This window comes from Callorhinchus milii, unplaced genomic scaffold (assembly GCF_018977255.1).
Source record: "Callorhinchus milii isolate IMCB2004 unplaced genomic scaffold, IMCB_Cmil_1.0 Scaffold4, whole genome shotgun sequence".
NCBI lineage: Eukaryota > Metazoa > Chordata > Chondrichthyes > Chimaeriformes > Callorhinchidae > Callorhinchus > Callorhinchus milii.
The window spans coordinates 13,681,102-13,697,242 of NW_024704745.1; the positions used below are offsets into that span (position 1 = coordinate 13,681,102).

Sequence of the window (16,141 nt, forward strand, 5' to 3'; positions counted from 1 at the left end):
GAAATTAATTGGTTTCACAAATGTCACTGTTAAATTTAGCATCGCTTGAAATAACAGAATGAAATATTGTGCACCAAAATATTTAAACACTTTTCATGAACCATGGCGTTGCTATTAACTCAAACAAGTGAAATGTCACTCCCACGCCAAAAGCTTAAACCACACAGGTCGATTGACTGATGTGGCTCTTTTATACAAATGATTCACAGCAGGGCAACTTCACGGCTTTTTTGATCTGTATATCTGCACTTACTGCAGATACCATATGTGCAAAATAATACCAAAGGGTAGAAGCTATACATTGCTGGCAGGTCAAATGAGCTGGTGCTGTGAGAAGAGCCCGATTGTTAAAATGGGGATCTTGGCTGTACCTCTGTCATTGAATAACCCAAGTGTCTTGAGTCAAAGAGAAGGAAAAGGACTCTTTGCAAACCCACCTGTATCATGTCATTCTCGGCCACTTCATAAAGCAGTTCATCGTGTAACTGCAAGATGAAGAATCCCCCACTGGCTGGTCGGTACACCTCTCGCCTTCTCTTCCTTTCTGAGAATCCTAGATTTGGTTGTGAATGAGACAAGTTATCCTCAAATTAAAAATGCACAGCATACTTTACTCCAATCAGTGAATGTTCCCAGCATATTTGTACCAAGTTAACACCCTAAACTGTTATTAACAAAACTAATTAGATTACAGGGTTGTGCCCAGTCAGACGTTATTCTGTCCTTCCTGATAGATTATGGGAGAAACTGCATTTAAAACACTGTGTGCAACTTTGGATAACCCCAACTTCAAAAGCAAATTGATGTTCTGATTCCAGAATTTCAGAACCAATGAAGAAGACAGAGATTAATTATAAACAACACTCATTCCCTGTTCCTGAGCCTGCAGGCTGCAGTGACAGAGATGGCTGATAGTTGTGAGAATCAGTGTTTTCTGAAGCTAGACCATTGGGACAACAGCCAGGTGATGGGAAAAAGTTCACAAAGCCACTGTGTGTGAGCAGGTAATACAGTCCCTGATTCTTTAGTCTCAGAAACAGGAAAACAAAAGGAATATGAAGCAGAACTCTCACCAGATCGGATATTTCCCTGGACTATTCTCTCCTGATGGCCGTGTGATTTGGCAACAGATGGGAAGCTTTCCTCTAACCGTTTCTGGATATTGACCGTTGCCATTTTTACCAGATCTGCTGCTGACCCTTGTACAGTGGTGTTCACTGCCTGACGTTCAGCCTGCAAACATTGACAGCCAAGCGTGAATTTATCAGCACAAACACACCAAGTCTTTCAGCAGAAGCTTGACTGAAGCATTAATCCGGGACAATGCTGCAACTACTGCAGCTATGGGAACGTGAATGCAATTTAATTGTTAAAGTGTAGTCTTCCCTGAGGAGCTTATTTGAACAGTGGTATTCAAGGTATTCTATGGGGAGCCCAATAGACTGATACCACCACCCAGCCTGCTAAACAATGGACTCGCTCTGGGAATGGAGAATTCCTCACTTTAGGAAAACTACAGAGCTCGAAAAACTTTTTTTTAATATCACTAGCAGGATTAGTTTGAATAATACTCATCCCTTTTGAGTTTAGTTTAAAATAGAAGCCCCAAGCTGTGGGTTTATATCACACACTGTTGTAAGAGAATCAGAAGAGTGCTTCTCAACACAAACTCCTCCAACTGCAGTAACATTGTTAAAGTGATTATCTGCTGAATAGAATTTGATTGAGTAAGTTCAAACAGTTCAGATACGCACGTGAGCTTTGGCATGTGGATTGGGATCCTTTATGGCTGGCAGGTATCTCTTCCGGCCAAGAATTGTTTGAACAAAGCCATTTTTCCGACAGTTATTTACAGTTTGACGAAGAAACGTTTGAATACCTATGAAAAATAATTTATTCAAGTCTTTACGGTTGAATCTCGTTCACACAGAAGTGTTAAGTCCCATTCAGGAAGAACTGGGTTCTAAGTTGTGAAATTGGCAAACTGGATTTGTTGCATTAATTGTAACTTCAGGTTTGTAAAATTTGTTGCATCCAAATCCCAAATCTGCAAATTTTGAATAAAGCAAGACATTTTGCAACCTGTCCTTTTGCCAATTTGGGATTTGCAAACAAACACTGCAATTAAAACAACAAATAATAATAATCCTTGCATTTGATATAGCGCTTTTCACATCTTCTAGACGTCTCAAAGTGCTTCACAGAATATACTGTAAAGTGAATTGACTGTATATTTTGTGGGCAAAATGCCAATTACGCACAGCTGTGTCCCACAAACAGTCATGGACTGAAGTGACCAAATTATTTTTTTNGTTGAGGGATTATTATCAGGCATGTGGACTAAGGAAACTTACCCAAGGTTTCGCCGTGCAGGGAATCGAACCCAGGTCTCTCACTTACAAGGCGAATGCTCTAACCACTGAGCTACAGGACTCCAATGCAATTGACGAGTACTGTAAATTATAACCTATTGATTGATTTATTACCTATTATAACCTATATTACCTTTTACAACCTATATTACCTATTATAACCTATTGATTGATTTATTACCTATTATAACCTATTATAAAAGCCCAGCCAGTCGGCCTTTGTTTTTTTTATTAATTACAATCCCAACCACCAGTAAAAATGCAGTGGAGGCTTCCTTACCTTTATATCGTGATTTGAAGGTTTCGAGGTAAGCAGCTGCATCATTCTCATCCAGGTCCATCTGCTCACCCAGAGCCTTGCTCCCCATCCCATAGATTATACCATAGCAGATCTACAGAATAAGAATGGAGCAAAGGTTAAACCTTCTAACCAAGACATTGACTGACAGAGGATTCACACAGCTCACAAACATCAGCACATAGTCTTTCATATTTAGGCAGTGTTCAAAATGGATGAACAACAAATATTGATTTTGATTGGTTCTTGTCAGCTGGTACATGGTAGAAGACTCACTAAATACAATGCTTGCTGGTGGATATCATATGTTCCAGCATTTCAGCATTGAAATGAAACACAAATTAAAGGGGTCAATTGCGCAGGATTTCTCCAGAAGAATTTTGTCCGTGATGTTGACCAATGGGAACGCTGCTCTAACTTGGATCTATTCTCAGAGCGAGTGAGGCTGCTTCAAGTTGGTGCCACATATAGGGTAACTTTCATATGGCAAGCCCAGCTGGGTCAAAGGTCTCACCAACTGTGTTACAAGTGTGCAAAAGCATGGCCCACAAGTGAGGTACAAAAGGATCCCAATCCTCACGCCAAAGCTCACGTGCGTATCTGAACTGTTTGAACTCACTCTGTCAAATTCTATTCAGCAGATAACCACTTTAACATTGTTACCGCAGTTGGAGGAGTCTGTCTGGAGAAGCACTCTTCTGATTCTCTTAGAAGAGTGCGCGGTAAACCCACAGCTTGGGACTCCTATTTTAAAGTCAGCAGGTTGCTGCTGATGTCATTAATGTGTGTTACGTGCCCGCTGAACCAAGAGACATCAATAGTGCTTCTTGCACATATAGCAAGCAACAAACAGGAAATTATATCAGTGATGACCCCAAAGTCATCCATTTTCTAGTCAGCCAGTTAATGCTACCAGTGGACCCACACTAGGTAGTGCTTGATCAATGACTGCTATAACAGGGTACTTCTGGATAATGGAAGGAGTCACCCCATTGGAATTGGAAGGGATCCAATGAGAAATCCGTCAAAATTGATCCCTACATATCAGCTTAGGGAAGCTGTTCGCACAAACCATAAACTAGTCATTCCTGACCACAAACACTAGCGAGTTCTGCAAGCCATAATGCTAATGGGGTATTTTCGGATCTTCACCGATAGCCTCACCTTTAATATGTTCACAAAGAATTGAATTATTAGTTAGTTACCAGCATTTTGTGCAAAATCTACTCCCAGGTACAGCTGCAACACGTGGGTGGTTTTGTGTAACTCAGTGATGCCTGGCATGTATTCTACTCACAGTTCATTAGATTTTTAAACTACTTTCTTGGAATTCAATTTTAAAAACATGTTCAGGTGGGATATGTAAAATAAATCGAATGTTCAGAGAGCAAATGAACAGTGGATAATCACTGGTAGAAATGTAACTTATTCCCTTAGAGTGGGACAGCTACCCCTACCCTCCCTCCCCTCCACCCCTCCTGATCCCAACCCCCAGCTCGGGTCCAAATCCCTGACTGTCCAGCGCCTTGGGACGTCCTCCCAACGTGAAAGGCTCTATACAAGTGTAATTTGTTGCTGACAGTTGGGAGTTTTTGAAACCTTTGGTGTCACTATCCACTGGATCAAAGAGGTTTGAGCCTCATTTCGTCTTCAATGCCACCTACTGCTCATTAAGGAGACAGGCTGAGAGGAGAAATCAATGGTCAGGAGAACATTTAAAACAGGTCCAGTACAAAATGGATTACATACAACACAAGTTCAGTGCTCATAATAGTGGGCATCAGCTGCATGTTTGGAAAGCTCCCATTGCAGTGAAAAGGAGGTGATTATTTCACACACCATTTGTGCTCTGGTACTGGATCCCTGCAATAAGGCTGCCTAGCTAATGCTAATTAGTGTTGATGCTCTGGTCGGTTTTATGCCTTGGATGTAATAGTCACTGGGCATCGCTGGGGATTACAGAAGCTCAGTATTTCATACTCATAGACAATTGGTCATTAGTTTCATGCATGTTCATGGGACCTTGCTATGTATAAAATGACTACTGTGCGTTTGCCTACAAAAATAATCATTACACCACAGTAATTACTGAAAAGTGTTTTAAGATTTCCACTGAATAACTATAGCGCTATAATTAACAAAAGATGTTATCATTTTATTAAGCTACAGGAGAAGTGAAACTCTGTGGACACTGACACAATTTAGAAACTTTTTTGACAAGGCTGGACCGACCTGCTTAGCCTGCTGTCTCAGACTGTCGCTCACTGACCCTGGCTCCACCATTTTCCATTCGGCAGCAATGCTCTTGAACACATCTTCCCCGCAGTTCAGGACGCGGATCAGCCCCCTGTCCTTGGAGAGGTGAGCCAGGATCCGCAGCTCCAGTTGGGAGTAATCGGCTGCCACAATCAGGCCACCTTTATAAGAAAACAAAGTAGTTAGTTAGGAATTTTTAACCTGCCTATCAAACCAGGAAGATATGGACTCAGCCATTGGGTCATGTTTCATGTAGTTATTATTATGAAACAAATTACCTGGAAATGGGACAAATGCATGTCTCATACTGACAAAAAATGGCAGCCCTTTATCAGTCTTTCTGTTTCCCATCATGGCTTCCTGATCAGGTAGTCGGACATTGCAACCCCGCCTCCTGAATCAAGAACAAATTGAAGTATTATTTAAATTGTGTTGGAATAACTCATTCGGTATTTCAGGTCTACTCTATCGCTAGGAGGACATAAGGCCCAATACTGCGGTGACCAGTAATACCAGCACAGAGAGTGGAGGGACAGGCATAGAAACACACAGTGGCGAAAAATGTTTTAGCATTTGTCAAACATTAAATTCTAAATTCAAAGAAAAAATCAAGATAAGGAAGCATCACCGAGATCAGTGAGATTGCGGTATGTGGATACTGAAAGTGGATCCTGGTATGGAAAGCAACAGATAAAGGCACTTGTGTCCTAATAGGAAACAAAAGTGAGGTATAGAAGACAGGAAAGCTTGCTGAGAGTGATGGAGGCAAAAACGAAGAATAAAACGTTTGAAAAATAGGGAGAAGTGGGTTGATTTAGTGGATTATAAAACTATTACAAACAAGCACTTTGAAAGTATAAATATACTCTATATGCTCTTTCAGTATCCCTACATTGTCACTCATTTTGAAAAGAAAGGCATTCCAATCTCTCAACACATTTTGTGCTTTCCTTACCTTTAGTTTATTCTTTTTAAAATCACACCATGTCAATAGTGAGAACAGTTAATAAAGTTAGCAAATATTCAAATACAGAATAGCCCTGGCTAGTCAGATTACTGGAGGAGAGACCCAGTATGGAGAGCTGGAATTTCCAGCTAAGTGTACTGCAATGAAGGTAATGCAAAATAATGTGTGCAGCGATGCCAGAAAATGGCAGTGATGCATCTTCCGACACTACATATGCGTTTCTACTGATGTGAACCAAAATGTAGTCACTCGCCCACGGAGACACTGGACACCAGAGAAAGGACAATTGAAGCGGGAAGCGGTGGGGAGAGTTGGGCTGATTTTTTTAAAAGGTGTTGGGTCCCGTCCAGCTAGATTCAAATTTCCGGATGCCCAGAATACGGTAAGCCAGGGATTTACTGTACAAATTTTTCATCCTTAAAAATTGAAGATAGTACATTTAATGCTGGATTTATGTCAGGTGATCATCACAAATTGAATTTTTTTAAAAGAACTTTTTTTCTAGATGAATAAAACACTAATTTAGTTTCAGACAAAGGGTGCAGAGAAGCCAATTATGTTACAACTGCTGACTAAAAGATAAACCATTGCCAAACTCAGGGAAGGAGATAGGAGTGAGAAGTTTTAAAGCACTTCATAAGAAATTACTTAAAGCAAAGGTGTATATGAAGCAATTCATTCCAATACCTGGATTTTGTAGGTAGAGCCACATTGTTTCTTTCCTGAGACGGTGGACTTTCCCCAATCACTGTTGGCATTTCAATCTCAAAATCCTTTGGCACGTTCTGCAGGTTAGGCTCGGCAAAGCTAATTCGACCTAGTAGGCGTCAAATTGATTAGGGAACCAAGTGAATATTTGTCAATATTTGAAGCAAACACAAACTGTATTCCACAGGGCAGCAAAACGAAAACTTTCAGGCCTATCCATTTCTCAGATTAATATGAGATTAGTTCCATATAACAAATTGAAATCGCCTTCAAAAGATGGTATCAAAAATATACCTGAGCTGAGACTCTGCTATTTTAATGCAAGTCACATTATTGTAACTGTTCACTTTGCATTTTTTAAAAACTAACTTATCTGTCCTAATTTCAAGCATGAAAGTCAATTTTACCTTAATTATACAGCTAAAAGCACTGAGTTCACTTATTATTCTGAATCCGAAATACCGTTTTACATGCACACGCAGGCAGACTGCAATGTCACATATCTGTAAGCCTGCTCATACTCTATCACACTGGCCCATTATGCTTTAACGCAAATAAAATAATTTCTTTCACTTGCTGACCCCCTCCCCCCAGGTTGGAAACAGCAGTAGTCTAGTGTGCTACTAAAGAGGAAGTGGAGGCAGTACAAATGCAGAAGCATAATGGAAATTTTAATGAACTAAAAGCCACCAAAAAAAAATACACACACAATGCCACCACCAAAAGCTCTGAAGTCCTAGCATATTAAGACTGTTACCTGTGGCACTGTACGTCTGACTAGTGGAGTAAATCCTTTCCATTCCCAGCCGTTGGTGGAGGCTCTTTTCTCTCTGCAGGGGGAAGACCACTTTGGTCATCGCATTGGTGATTCTTCTCCACTCCAGGATCAAACCAGGCAGAGGATGAAGGGACTTCATCTTCTCTAGCACTTGCTAAGGAGGCAGAATAGGCCACAAGGAGGTGGGGGTTCATTTTTTCTTTACAAACAAGTTAAACATTGTCTTTAAGACGATCACAAAATTTAAGACAATCACAAAAAGGAATTTAAGTGGAGGTGAGATAAAAGCCTTCACTCGGGAAATAGCTGGAAGGTGGAATTCTCTGCTAGAGACCATTATTGAGGTATAGTACATGATTTCTGATTTAAAAATAATAAATAGATGCTTGAGAAAGAGGAAAATTGCATGCTCCTAACTGTGAACCTTTGGGTCATACCTTGATGTAGAAAAATCAGCACGACTAAAAACCTACAAGTGAGAAAGCTGTAGGTGAATTATGCAGGTCTTGAACTCAGATTCCCATTGGAATCCATGTTACTGCACTGAACATTGCAATATCTCCTCCCAACATCACTATGGCATTGTCTGTTGGTTTCCAGATATACATACAGCAACTGAATGGTTACCTTGGTTGTGCTGAACAGCGTAGCCAACTTGCAGCGGTTTCCTGCTGCTGCCCTCCGAGTGGAGCCAAGCGTCTTCTTACTAATACTGTTGATCTCACCATTGGATGGGAGTTTGAGCTCTAAGAACAACACCTGGAGGAGGATGTGAAAGAAACGTGATTTTTGGTGAATGTGGAGAAGAGGAGGCAGAGTTTCTAATTGTGATGATTAATGCACCACAACACATCCAGTTTTTTACATCACCCCCTCCCCCCCCACCACCACTGCCCTTCTGTGAGGCTTTAGAGCACTCAATCTCGATGCAAGTTGCCATCCTACCTCTGCAATGTCATCTGGGCTGGTCAGAGAGAAGCTGTGTCCTGCTAGCTGGTAAGCCTGTTTCTCTATGGCACTGAGCTTGGCCTGCATGATGTGTTTCTGAGCCTCACATTCTGCCGCACTGAATCCTATTCCATTCAGCTCCAACAGGACCAGACAGTACTGACACTTCATTTCAACATTCTGAAACACGCCTGCAAACATTGATAGAAAGGACAAGGTTAAAAGAGCCTTAAGATTGTTTGTGCGACACTGCTGTGCGCAATTCGCTATCACGTTCCGCCCACAAAATACAATCAAGTCACTTTATATTCTGTGAAGCGCTTTGAGACATCTCAAAGACGTAATAAGGCACTGTATCAAATACAAGGATTAAAAGGATTAGTTTGGTTCAATTTCACAAGTGATAGGTTGTAACATAACCCTTTAGTTGTTACAGAATATAACTTGTGTTTAATGTAGCACCTTGCACATCAGCCCATTCCTAAGCACTTCACAGGATTTATTGTGAAGTGAATTGACTGTGTATTTGTGGACAAACCCAGCAGCCAAGTTGCACATAGTAATGTCCACAAACAGCCATGAAGTGAATGATCAATTTTATTTGGGGGACTGTTGGCCAGAACACCAGAAGAAAATCCCTTTCCAGTTTTAACATCTCATCTGAAGGATGGCATCTCTGACAGTATAACACACCCCCAGTATTGTACTGGAGTATCAGTGTAAGTGAGAATGTTACCGTTTTAAAAAAAAGGTTACATTCAATGAGCGCAAAAGATAACATTGATAATGACTCATGGGAATGATTATTGGTTCTAAGTTGGCATTTAGGATGAGTTTATTTTAGTAAGTTCCTTGAGGTTTCATTAAAAAACAAATAATCCTTGCATCTGAATCATCTTCTCACCTTGTGAAAATGTTGCATAACACTTTGCATAATAGGTCATTTTGAAAAGTGGTAACTGTTACAAACCAAAAGCTTATTTAATCTGGGATACTGCAATATCCTATAAACTGCAAGAAGATGAATAACAAATTGGGTTTTTATGGTGACTTTGGATAAGAGAGAAATATTGATTTGGATTGGAATAACGTCAACAAGCATTAATCAGTGGCCATGAGAATATCCTCTCTTAAAGGGAATATCATAGTGACTAATGTTTTCAGTGCACAGCATCTCTTGAGTTGAATGTTCCTTTGTCTTGAACTAAAACTCCATTATACCTTGCAGAGATTCTTTCTCCAGCAGTACGTTAAGTTGATTCATTGTATTATAGACAAGCACAGACTCGACAGAGACTCTATAACGACCAGAGATGTCTGTGTTTGCACTCAGCCCCAGACTCTGAATGCCGTGGCCAGTGCCTACTCCATGCAGTAATGCTAATTCCTGGGGGAGGAAGTTGGTCACCATATTATGGAGGGTCCTCTCTTTGGCACGAGGATCCAACAGCCAACAGGCCACCTGTAGTGGACAAACACAAAATTACTTACATCCAAATTACTTGTTAATAGCGCAGGCATTAGGCAAACAAACATGCAATTTTATACCAATTTATCATCTAGAAACATTTCAAAAGCACCAGACTGTGAGCTCATGTCCTGCTTGAACCCATAACCTTCTGCCTCAGAGGATGGAATGCCAGTAGAATCCACTGTAATAAGTGGCCAGCCTCCTGCAAAAAGCAGTTCTAGCATCAAACAACAATTTGCATTGATATAGTGACCTTCATGTGGGGCGGCGTCTCAGAGCATTTAACAGTGGCGGAGCCTGACGCTGAGCCAAGGGGAGGGAGGAGGTTACTGTAGGCACAGCCGAAGATGAAGGTCTTCAGTCATGATCTAAAGGAGGGGGCAAAGCGGAGGGATTGGGGGAGAAAGCTCCAAAACTTTAGGGGCGTAGCAAGTGAAAGTGCAGCCCCTGATGGAGAAGCGGAGGGGACGAGGGACAAGCAGGAGCCCAGAGCCAGCCAAGCGGAGACAGCGGGTAGTGGAGTGGAGAGCAAGCAACCTGTGGATCCTCAAAGTCACCCTCCATGGAGATGCTGCAGGCATGGAGCAATGTTGTGTAGTGGAGCTTAAAATCGTAGAGAACGAGGGAGCAGCCTCCCTGCTGCAGACAGGACCGCACATGGAGCAGCTTCTCAGTCACCGACAGCTCAGGGTCCAGAGGAGGAGGGGCCAAGCTGCTGCTTAAATCATCTGGAAAACAAATGTGAAAGTTACTTTACGTACATCTATCCTAAATAGTAAATGTGAAAATTCCTGTGAAATTATTGTTCAGCATTTGTACAGCTACTCAATTATACGAACAACACTTTAGGGTATCACAAAGATTTAATTGTTAAGTTCACGATTACTAAAATAATTGATTTTCACTGGGGACTTTGCAACCCAACTGTTGCCGATTCATGCATCAGTTTCCTGTCTGCAAACCAGAGAGTTAAGATAAATGTAGTTTATTGACTACATTCTTCTTGACGCAAGAAAGAAACTACACGACTGGGAGGAATTAGTGACATGGGTCCACCTTACCTATTGCCAGACAGTCAGCTAATCAAGAACCACAGCCAGACTGGCCCCCAATCCATCTCACCCACAGTATTTCTTAAGGTGATACACGCAGATCGGTTCATGAGTTTGGCATAATTTGTTCACAGTCGTGTGTTTATTACCTACTTAATAGCTATCAATGTGTTCAGGAATTACAATCCTCAGCTGCATATTCTAGTTAGAGATTATATAGGACAATCAAAAGAGATTTATTCAATACAAATTTATATTTATCTAGTGATTTCACATCTGAAAGATATCCCAAAGCACTTGACAGTCCAGCATGGCACCCGAGCTGGGGGTGGGAGCAGCACAGGGTGGGGAGGGAAAGGATGACTGAAGGAAGGCTTGATAAAAGAGACATACAAAGGCTTGTGAGAAGCCTCCATTTTAAATTTTTCACTGTCCAGCTCACGTCCCTATTCTTACCAGGACTCTCCTCACGCTCCTGCAAGGAGATATAATAAGCGTCCTTCCCTCCCCAGCACACACATAAACCAGTCACCACCAGGCCTTTGTGACCGTTCATTGCAAACCCACAAGTCTTTGTTGAAATCCTTGCCGGACTCTGAGCTGGAAAATAAATGTGGCATTGTAATAAACTGCACTTCCAAAATAATTAGAAGACATGATAAGGCACTATATCAAATGCTAGGATTATTATAACTGTAGAATGGTAATTTGTTGAATGTACAGATTTTTCAAACATCTCAAAGCGGAGGCAGTTGGGGACTTCAGGCTTTGTGTCCGAGCTAGGTTCTCCTCTTTCAACAACACAACAACAAATTACACTTATATAGCAGCCTTTACATTGGAAGACATCCCAGGGCATTTGAGTCAGGGTTTTTTTGGACCCGAGCTGGGAGTTGGGGTCAGGAGGGATGGAGGACAGGGAGGGTAGTGTTTCACTGCATCCAGACACTTTTATTTAGCAAATCCAATTAAATGACCATGACAACAAAAATGTATTCATATTTTTTTTTGCATTTGATATAGCACCTTATTAATATCTTGGGATACAGTGTATAGTTTGGAACATGACATGTGTATGGGATTGCCAGGCTGTTGGAAGGCGAACTGGATTTGCATCCAGCAAATTCTTATGTTCTTATCTCCTCCCCAAGGCCAACCTCATGGTTGGTTCAGAGGCAGGAACATCCTTGATGATGATTAAGATTGCCGCAGCTTTATGATAATTAGTTCTGAACAGTTATTTAGTATGTCAAATTTATGAAACATGTTACTTCATGTTTAATGCAGTTTTGGACAGCTGATGAGATAATGACAGAATCACATCCAGGTTGGATCCTTCTCCCAACTAATAAATATTTGATTTCAGGGGTGGGAAGAATTGAGGGGGAACGACTGCATGATAGAAATCAGACAGGTTAATTTTTTGGCAGCTTCACCCACTGCTGCTCTTGAACCACTGAGAGGGTAATGTAGAATGCAGTATAGGTGCTGTCTGACCCCCCCCACCCAGGGCAAATACATTACAGTGCAATCCGAACCCAGGGATTCACACAGTTGTTAACATGCTCCAGTGAAGCCACAGCATCCAGGGAACTCACAGCACATGTAATAATATAATCGTTACATTTGATATAGTGCTTTTCACATCTTCTAGCCGTCTCAAAGTGCTTCACAGAATATATTGTAAGGTGAATTGACTGTATATTTGTGGGCAAAACGCAGCAGCCAATTGCGCACAGCAGTGTCCCACAAACAGTCGTGGATTGAGTGACAAAATTATTATTGATTTTTTTTTCTTGAGGGATTATTATCAGGTGTGTGGAGTAAGGAAACTTGCCCAACATTTCGCCCTGCCAGGAATCGAACCCAGATCTCTCGCTTGCGAGGCGAGTGCTCTAACCACTGAGCTACTGGTCTCCACACGGTACGTATCGCTTGAGTGCACATGTAAGCCTCCAGAAACACTGCTACCGTACTCACTTGACTGAAACCTGCCACCAATCACAGAGCCGGGCGACAGAACACGTTCCCGTTTCTCACATGCCACTGAAAGTGCAAATCTGTGTTTACTTTTCCACTCCTGAATGAAGGTCTGGAAAAGTGCCCGACTGCTAGCCACATCGATGATGGTGAAAGTCTCTGCGCTGCAGGGCCCACAAGATGATAACACAGCGTCCTGCGACAACTCTAGTAAAAAGCCTTCGTCTATGAGAGAGCCATCATCTCCATTCACCACTGTTTTCGAATCAACGTTTTGATGAGTTGGGAGCTTTCCTGCATCGTCACCTAAAACAACACGTTCATGAGCGGAGGCATCAGGAATTTCCTTCCGCAAAGGACACTTCTGGCTCTTTTTATCAGAACTCCTTTGATCTGCTGTTGAAGTTGACTTGATTTTGATTCTCGGAGTCACGGGTTCACTGGGAGGTGTGGGGGGAACTTCATTTCGACTGTCTGGCCTGCATTCCATGCCCTTAGTCATCTCTAAACGGGGCGCATTATTACTTTGGTGCTCATCTGTTGGCACCTTCTTCCTTTGATCTGGTGATGAACCATTGGATGTTTTCCCCATTGTTTGAATGATCAGATGATTTGTGGCATCCCTGCTTCCACAAGCTGTATCCTGTATGCCACCAGGTTCTGTGAATCCTTTTAAATCTTGGTCCTTTTTCAGATCATTTTGTAGATCTTCTGTAGTATTAGGTTTCTCCTCTGAAGGAGCTGGCCATTGATCCAGTACCTCCCTGAACCCTGGACTTAGGGTCAGGGTCAGCGTGTCTGACCCCAACTGGTTACATTCGTCCGTTACTTTCCTTTCCGTTGAATCATCAAATAAGCCTTCTCCACTTCCTTTTGTCAACATGCCTTCCTTTGGTTTACTCCAACTTTCGATTACACCATTCACTTTCTTCCCCAGTTCTTGTAATGTTAAATCACTGATGACATCTCTGCCCACACTGTGCGCTGGAGACCCCGACGTGCAAACAACAGGGTCCAAATTTTGGAAGGAATCTTGAAAATCAGAGAGGCCGAAGGAGAATTGATTCCAACGGAAACATTCATCAGCAAGTTCACCAGCTGGATTGTGTATTGTATTTTGATCCTGTAATCCTGCAAATTCTGCAAACAAAGATGGGGAAGACAGGCTTTCAATGGTGACATCTGCCCTGGGTACTGGTAGCTGGCTTTGTGGACAACCCTGTACAAGCGCATCTTCTGCTGGGGGCAAGTCAGTAAAGCTATCAAACAGCAAACTATCACTCATGTTCAGGGACGTCTCATCCTCAAAGACTGGGTGACTGGCATTCAGTCCTGATTGTAAACTAAGTTTTTCACTGTTGGGAATTAGGTTATTCAATGTCCCATTTACCTCTTGAACCAAAACAGGTGAGGCTGCTTCTTCAGTAAACGCCTGAGTTCGGTATCCTTGCATGAAACTCTCCAGCTGAGTATCAACTAAAGAAAAATCATTCCCTTTCATTGAAGATGGACTTGTTTCAGTGGATAGAGTGAGACTATTAGGAGAGGATGTGGAAGGTTTAGTTAAATGGAAGGACAGTACTTTCCCACAGCTCTGCACCTGAACAGCACCTAAGTTTGACTGAGGCATTTGCTTAGATTTTACTCTCACTGTAGGCTTACTTGTGGATGACTCACTTCCAGACAAAGCTTTATCAGGTTGCCCTGAGCTTGTTTCAACATCACTGACATTCTTGCCATTGCCTGAGGTGGATTGGTCTCCCACAGTTAATTTAGTGTTCCCATTCTCTAGCTGATCCTTATAGACAGACAACACCACAGAAGCTTGATCCAGCATTTTCTCGGTTTGCGAGTCCAGCTGAAAGCTTTCCTCAAACTCTCTTGGGGCAGAATACAGCTCAGGAGACTTGCTCCCAACAACATTTGGATTGTGTGTATCACCAGTCTTATTGATGGTTACAGAACCACACTCTTTACAACTAAGATCATTATCATTCTTATTTTCACGTGGGGTTGGCTGGGAAGTTTTAGCTGGATGGTCCAGAACAATTTTCTGTTCCGTTTCCCCGTCGCTTTTAGCAGCTTGATTTACTGGAGAGGAATTCACTGCAATGGAGTCACCACCTCGACTATCAGCATCTTTCACAGCTTCACCTTGATCCAGGGCACAATTCCCAACTTCAGATGGTTCCAAACTCTTGACCGCTCTCTTGTTGGGTCCATCACTCGTGAAACAGACCAAACCAGCCGAGGGCTTCTCTTTAGCCATGTCTGGACAATGTCTAGAAACAAGGCTTTGCCCACTTCGCATGGAATTTAAATCAGTCACGACACCGGCATGTTTTGATGGACTAGCAACTGAGACTGAACCTCTCAGCCCTTTCACAGCTGCCTCGGTCTTTAGATCCAGGGATGGAGCGTCATCGAGCTTCGGTTTGTTCTCAGCCCCAGGGGCAGGTAAAGCAAATCCTTGCTGAGAATTAGCTGACAGCTGCTCAGGGTTCCAGTCCACCCCCATCTGGGCAAGATCTTGTTGAAGGAGCTTCCTGGCCTCTTCCACAATCAAGATAGCAGCGTCTCTCTCAGTCAGACTTTTCTTACCACTCACCCAGATACAGCGAGTTGCCCTTCGCTCCCGAGCTTCACCCTCGCTCTCATCTACTGCCCTCCTGGAACTGTGGAAAGATAAGATATTAATTAACTGACTGTGTTGAAGTTCACTCTCTCAGAGCTTCCTTTGAGAAAAAAAGAGTTTGTTTGAATGGAATTGTACAGCTGACAGTGGAACAAGGTTATTCGCCAGAAATAGACATCAATAATTAAGATAAGCCAAAAGACTTTAACATTTAATTTAATTGAACGGATGGACTTTTTTTTAACAATACATTCAATTAACTTTTTGCTTTAAATCTAATGTTTTCTAAAAAAAAAATCTCAGCACTTGGAAATTTCCAGCAGAATCCTCTTACTGTTTTATGAACTTTAACTGGGAAACTGGGGGAGGAAAATAAAATGTTTGCCTTAATTTCCACTTGATCGCAACTGTCTTAAAATGCACTAATCTCCAATTGATTTCATAAATATGAACTTGATCTGCCTCTAGTTTGCTAGTTAAATTTCCGTCCCACCTCCCTACTCTGCATTGCAGTAAACTATACAGATAACTCATCGATCCAAGGGAAAAGGGCTCAGTGATGAATAATCCAGAGTGATAAGTTATGCATATATATAATATATATAATACGTAAATAAATGCGACCAGGATATTGACAGTATGATGACTTATTCAATAGTGACACGTTAAGCCAGGG

At 42.0% G+C, this 16,141-nt stretch overlaps 1 protein-coding gene across 1 annotated transcript in view; it reads right to left on the reverse strand.

Moving 5' to 3' along the window:
• Window positions 1–16,141, reverse strand: part of polq (polymerase (DNA directed), theta) — a 34,803-nt gene that overhangs the window by 1,804 nt on the left and 16,858 nt on the right. Inside the window, exons 18-31 of the mRNA XM_042334044.1 lie at window positions 12,831–15,505; window positions 11,307–11,450; window positions 10,336–10,526; window positions 9,549–9,789; window positions 8,325–8,518; window positions 8,007–8,138; window positions 7,359–7,533; window positions 6,581–6,710; window positions 5,205–5,320; window positions 4,903–5,087; window positions 2,653–2,764; window positions 1,755–1,879; window positions 1,074–1,233; window positions 438–553 (exon numbers count right to left, since the gene is read on the reverse strand). Of these exons, the coding sequence (XP_042189978.1) occupies window positions 438–553; window positions 1,074–1,233; window positions 1,755–1,879; window positions 2,653–2,764; window positions 4,903–5,087; window positions 5,205–5,320; window positions 6,581–6,710; window positions 7,359–7,533; window positions 8,007–8,138; window positions 8,325–8,518; window positions 9,549–9,789; window positions 10,336–10,526; window positions 11,307–11,450; window positions 12,831–15,505 (4,696 nt within the window). The remainder of the gene's footprint in view (window positions 1–437; window positions 554–1,073; window positions 1,234–1,754; window positions 1,880–2,652; window positions 2,765–4,902; window positions 5,088–5,204; window positions 5,321–6,580; window positions 6,711–7,358; window positions 7,534–8,006; window positions 8,139–8,324; window positions 8,519–9,548; window positions 9,790–10,335; window positions 10,527–11,306; window positions 11,451–12,830; window positions 15,506–16,141) is intronic.